Source organism: Perna viridis, chromosome 2 (genome assembly GCF_037379345.1).
Source record: "Perna viridis isolate PV_CMFRI_1.1 ecotype Kerala chromosome 2, ASM3737934v1, whole genome shotgun sequence".
NCBI lineage: Eukaryota > Metazoa > Mollusca > Bivalvia > Mytilida > Mytilidae > Perna > Perna viridis.
Window position 1 is genome coordinate 64,843,181 of NC_142446.1, and position 6,000 is coordinate 64,849,180.

General features: G+C 32.1%; 1 protein-coding gene across 1 annotated transcript; it reads right to left on the reverse strand.

The window, feature by feature from the left end:
- Nucleotides 1-770: 770 nt before the first annotated feature.
- LOC148626485 (uncharacterized) lies at nucleotides 771-2,878 on the reverse strand. Its single transcript, XM_088570519.1, has one exon. It carries the CDS (start codon nucleotides 2,696-2,698, stop codon nucleotides 1,493-1,495), a length of 1,206 nt encoding a protein of 401 aa, XP_088426645.1. The 5' UTR covers nucleotides 2,699-2,878; the 3' UTR covers nucleotides 771-1,492.
- Nucleotides 2,879-6,000: the final 3,122 nt, after the last annotated feature.

A 6,000-nucleotide genomic window follows, 5' to 3' on the forward strand; every position in this document is an offset into this window, starting at 1 on the left:
TCTGAAAAAATTGAGAGTGTGCAAATCGAGTCCATCCAAATAGTAACGGGTGGGTCTAAACTAACTTCTATTGCAAACTTATACGTTTAGACAGGGTGGAAAAAAGCTCGCCGATCGTAGAAAGAATCATAAACTTATTATGATTCATAAAATGGTGAATTAGAATGCTCTTGACTATCTTTGTAACTTGACACCAAACACGGTTTCGGACCTGCATCATCATGATTATCAGTTTACTTGACATTCCAACAACATGGCTGAAATACGTACGAGAACCTATATCTATTCTGGTTACTTTTTACCTTCAAATGTCAAATTATGGAACAACTTGCCACTCGACATTCGTAAGGCGTCGTCGTAGAAACATTCAAGAACTATTTGAAAGTTTAGAACGTAAAATGCCTAACATATTTCTAAATCGGCAGTAGAATCGGTCAGGTGCTCCATTCACGATTACGTATGGACAGTAATTCTTTTAATGCTCATTTATTTGCGCGAAATCTTATCGATAACCCATATTGTACATGCGGTCAATCTGAAACGTCAGCACATTATCTTCTTCACTGTGACAAGTATGCAGCCATTCGCTTGTCGTTGTCGTTAGATTTACCAATCCCGTTAACTCCCAAAATGTTGCTTCATGGATCAGATGCTCTAACTATAGTTATATATACAAATGTGCAAAAGTATATAGTAGACAGTAAACGGTTTGTGAACACCTAACTACAATCAATTACCTATTAATGCATTTCATCCTCTTTTTTTCCTAAATACTTTATTTTCTCCTCGCCACATATTATATTCTTCAACATATGAGCGTACAGTAGAACATATGTGCTAACAAAATTGTCATTGATTGTCATTCTTATAAGGAGACGGACTTAGTATAAGCTATGCTTGTTTCTGAATCCTGGTCTTATTATTATTATGTTTTGTAATTTATTGTAATCAAACTATTTCTGAATACAATGTTGAAACTAATTATTGTATCAAAATAATGATATAATAATGGCGCATTATAAATACATTTTTCTTTTATTACGTTTCAATTATTTTCTTGATCAGAAATATTCTTGTAAAAATGTCTATGTTGGGATTAACCTTTCAATATTACGTAAATACGTAACCTTTTATTCAAAAGATTTATTGTTTGACTTAATATATTTACATATTTCTTTCATTCACTGTGTCCGGACCAGACAATAAATAGAATAGGTAATTGCCTAAAATAAATTGTATGTAAGTGTTGACATTACATTAGTTCTTGCTTTATAGTCTACATTCTGTTCTGTTTAACTCAATTCAATCTCTTATCTAACAGCTTTTTACATTAGAGAAAATGTTAAAATAGTTCAACTATGTATATATCTTCTCCTTTTAGCCAACGGTTGACGTTTGTCAAGATATAACAATCGGAACTACTCGACTGTTTTCCGAGAAATCATTAAAATGTAACTTTCTGTGTTTAGAAATACTACTATCTATGTGCATCTTAAAGTTTGCACTTTTTGAGTATCTTATAAAATAACATTGCTAATTCATTCTTGAACTTTACGTCAAAATATCCACATATAAACGGGTTAGCAAGGTGATTAAGAAAAACAAAGCGAGAAAGATATGTCCATGCTGCCGCCTCAGATCTCGACAGTTTAATGTATGAAAAGTCTGTTATTGTGTATGTCAGAATTAGAATTACAATAGATGGAATATAGGATAAAACGTATACCAATATTATGACAAAAAACATTATTGTGATCCTTCTCTTTGCAATTCCATGTCTCGATTTTTGCTTGGTATGTTTACACTTTTCAGCTTGATTTGTTATGTCTTCAATATCAGCTTTTACATCAGTGGTTTCTATTTCTACTTTGTTCGAACCCCGTGTTTCTCTTGTGATATTGTCATTTGTGTGGTTGAATATTGAATTATTATGAGTTTTTTTCTCTTCTACATTGATGTCTTCGGTGTCAATGTCTGTCGTCGACGTTACAAAACTTGTTTCATGATGTTCATTTGCTTTTTGCGTCATCTTCACTTTAAATCCAGACAAGACAATACTTATTCTTTTCAAAATTGGAATAAATAATGACATCGTTGCAACTAAATTACATATTGTTATCAATGCAAGTATTCCGAAGTATATGTTAATCATTGACGAATTGATAATGGAGAATCTACAAATCCGGGTTCGCACCGTGTGATTCATGAATAGTTGTTCTGTGTCTTCTATTCCAGAAGTTCCTAAAATCGGACAAGAATAAACTAATGTAATTATGCATACAGCGAAGAATGCAATCCTTTTACACTTAAGACTCAATCGCGGATTGTGTGGTTTACAAACAAGCCGATAACGTTGAACTGAAATAACTAACAAAGAATGTGCGGATATTCCCGAAATACAAATTTGTAGAAACGACAAAATTCGACATATGGTGTCGTTTGGATATGAAAAGAAATAGGTATTATCCATAACATAAAAACTAGTGCTTGTCAAACATGCTGTCAAATCTACAAACGCTACCAATGGAAGAAAATATCTTTCTCCACTTTCTTTTATTCGAAACCAGTATATATATATGATGGCAGAATTTCCCAGAGACCCAACAACGGCACCAATCAAAATTAGAATTGTACTAATCGTATAAATGTCTTTAAATTTTTCATTTAATATCATTTCATAATATGAATTATTTCCCATATTGAAGTTGTAGCACCATGTGTATCGCAAATATTTAAAACTTTAAGTAATCGATTTTGCAATGCAGAAGAACTCATTATATTTATACTAGCCCATAGCTCGGTTTAAAGTTGAACGCAATAGAAGATATTAAAAAACACTTCCTTTTACAAGGGTGTATCTATAAAAAATTGTCTTTTTTAAAATCAACTACAAGTAAGATGGCAAACAATATTTTCTGTGTTTCGCTTCACCTATTTAGTATAAAGAATGTTAAAAATAAAGTTATATTGTCGTAAATATTATTTAAACAGACTCTCCTTAAATATTGCTTTTGTATGACAACCTTTACAATTGTACCTTATTCAAGTGCATTTTACCACGGTATGCACATTAGTTCGACAACAGATTTAAATGCTCAAGCAAGGCCATGACATTGTCACAATTTTGATGTATACATTATAACTTACCCTGTTTTGAGTAATGATATTATAGCGTTCAAACATACCTCTGAAGTTACGATAGAGGCATTATCTTTAATTCCGCAAACATGTGAGTAATTTTAAAAGAGTAATCAAGGGAACCATGGTTGTAGCGGTAAACAAAAGAATGTAATCCAGGGACAAAGACCAGACATGGAAAAACAGACATACACAACAAAGAACATAAAGTAACTAAAATAATACATACAAAGTTACCAAAGTAAATGAGCAACTCGGACTCCATTAAAAACTGGGAGCATGGACCAAGTGCACCGTTAGGATAAGCGTCCTCTGCTTTTCTAGAAACACCCGCCGAGTTGCCCATAAAAAGTCAAGTCCGGGGTAGACAAACGAGGAAAGGAAAACTATGACCCGTTGAATAAATCAGTTTTCATGGTGCAGATCAATACACCATAACAATCCACGAGTCCATGATGACGACCATAAAACTTCTGTAGTGATGACTTCAATCTTGTGACAACATAACCCTGTTCCAGAAGCCTATTTGTTAAAGTTCTAGCGCGAATAATAATACATGGATTAGATTAATCCTACGAGGAGGAATGACATGAATCGGCCATCGAAAGCTATATTTCTCGTGCCGCTGTGACATCTACCGCAACACCGCCTGCAGAAAGTTCAGCGGCCTAGACCATTCGGCCAGCTAGGCTATATGAAAAGTATAGCTTTCGATGGCCAGGTCATTCCTCCTCGTAGGATTAATCTTGGGCTGTAGATTAGTATTCGATGTATGTAGTACGGGACAGTTCATCTAGGTGTTATTATGTAGGATAGAGGATCAAATTAATGATCCGAGTCACAAGTCACAACAAATCAATATTCTTCAATTTCCTTTTTATTTTGTATCAATCGAAAACGTCATAATATATATTTATATATATTGTATGATTGATTAATGTATAGAAAAAATATAACATATCAAGAGTGTCAATGGCTTGAATTTAAAATAATAAACATATGCTCTTTAAGTTCCACTGTTATCTTGTGTAAATTCCATTTAACAGAAATGTAAACTTACATTTAAAATAAACATCACAACCACTTAGCAAAGATGGCTGTCCACTATTACCATAGAATTCGAGCAATCATCCTCTCTAATTGATCAATTAAGTACAGTATAGGAAAATGAACTGCAGATCATTCTTGCATTATGTAAAGACTATAAACATACCCTACATACTGAAAAGGGTTCCTATTCCCTGTAATTCTATTGGTCACTGCAATTTAGTGGACTGGATTTGGAATAGCAACTGGATATAGAAACCAAACTACCCAGGCGGAAGAAATGTTGAGATAAAAAAACCTTTTTTGTTCAATGTTTGTTTCAATGGAAGTAATCACTTCTCCATAACTTTTAAAATGACGAAATGAAGTGATTGCGTTTCTTGTAAATTCAACCATATGTTTTTAATCATTTTTGAAACATTCTCCTCCGATCAATGAAATACTTTCTGCTTTTTTTTTTAAATTCAAGTGCATTGTCTTATACAGTACCTGTATGGGGTAATATTCCAATTCTATGGGGAAATGGGAAAAGGAGAAAATGAAAGAGGAGATTTTTTTTTTTCAAATTGGATGTCTGGAAATTTGTTTTAAAGTATTGCTTTATATAAAAAACATACATGTATATTAAAATATATTTTTTCAATTTGATATTGTAAATATTTGATCAAGAAATATGCAATAGAAATTCTTATGGTCGATGGGTATTTTTTAATGAGTTTTTTTTATGAGAACTGTAGGTTTAAAAAGAGTTAAAGTTGAATATTTCATATTAATGGTAAAAGATTCTTAGTAAAATTATTAATATGTGTAATTGAAGAAGGCAAATTGATACATGTATCAAAAGTGTTAAATATGTAAAAATGTCCTCTTTTGCAAATCGGACAGAAACCTGCTAGCTTGGCTCGAATGTAGTACAATGTAACGTTTATGACAAAAATGACAAGAGTGTTTTCCACTTTGTTTAAGGGGCTTTAATTGATAATATTCAGCTCAAAATTACAACTAGTCATGATATTTGTTCAATATTTAAAAAAAATCAAACTTTTCCTGAAACTCTAAATAAAGTGGAGTTCTTCTTGTTCATTGCCCTACTTTGTTTACGTTTTACATTAATAACGCCATGTTCTTTGATGGGAAAATTACAGGAGTCGTATTTCTGAATCGGAAGGCGGTTGCCTAACCTAATTTTCCAGTCTGAAATCGCTGTCGTTAATAACAATGCCAAGTTGGTTTCACAAAATGTGCCTTAAAAATCACGATTACATATTTTTAATTACAATTTCCTGCTGTAAAAATTGAATCATAAATAATCAATGTAGGTTGTCATTGGTGTTTGTTTTTGTTTTGTGGTTTTTTGTTTTCTTCTGTTAACCGATAACCGATAAAATATGACAAAGGAAATTTAAAAGGTTTGAATATCAAAAGCACAGATATAAATCATCACGCTTTGACCATTGCATTAATCGGATGTGTTAAGTGTAGTACTGTTGATTGAACATTTGTGTTTGCTTCGGTACTTCCGTTTCATTAATGTTGTTGCTTTGTTTCATTCATTTCATCAATTACAGTATATACCATTTAATCATTTTTTTCTAATATATGCAAACGATTACGCCTTAATAAAATCTGTATCCTTCATTTTTTTGTTGGTCTGAATATAAAATAACTTTACAAAAGTCTTGCATACAATGAAATTGTGAGATGAATTTCAACAAATACTGTTATTTACATAAAGATTAGCAATTATTTGCTTAAATTTTCTAATTTACACGTGTTTTGCTTAGTAGTCGTATTTGCCAAAAAATGCATTGGATC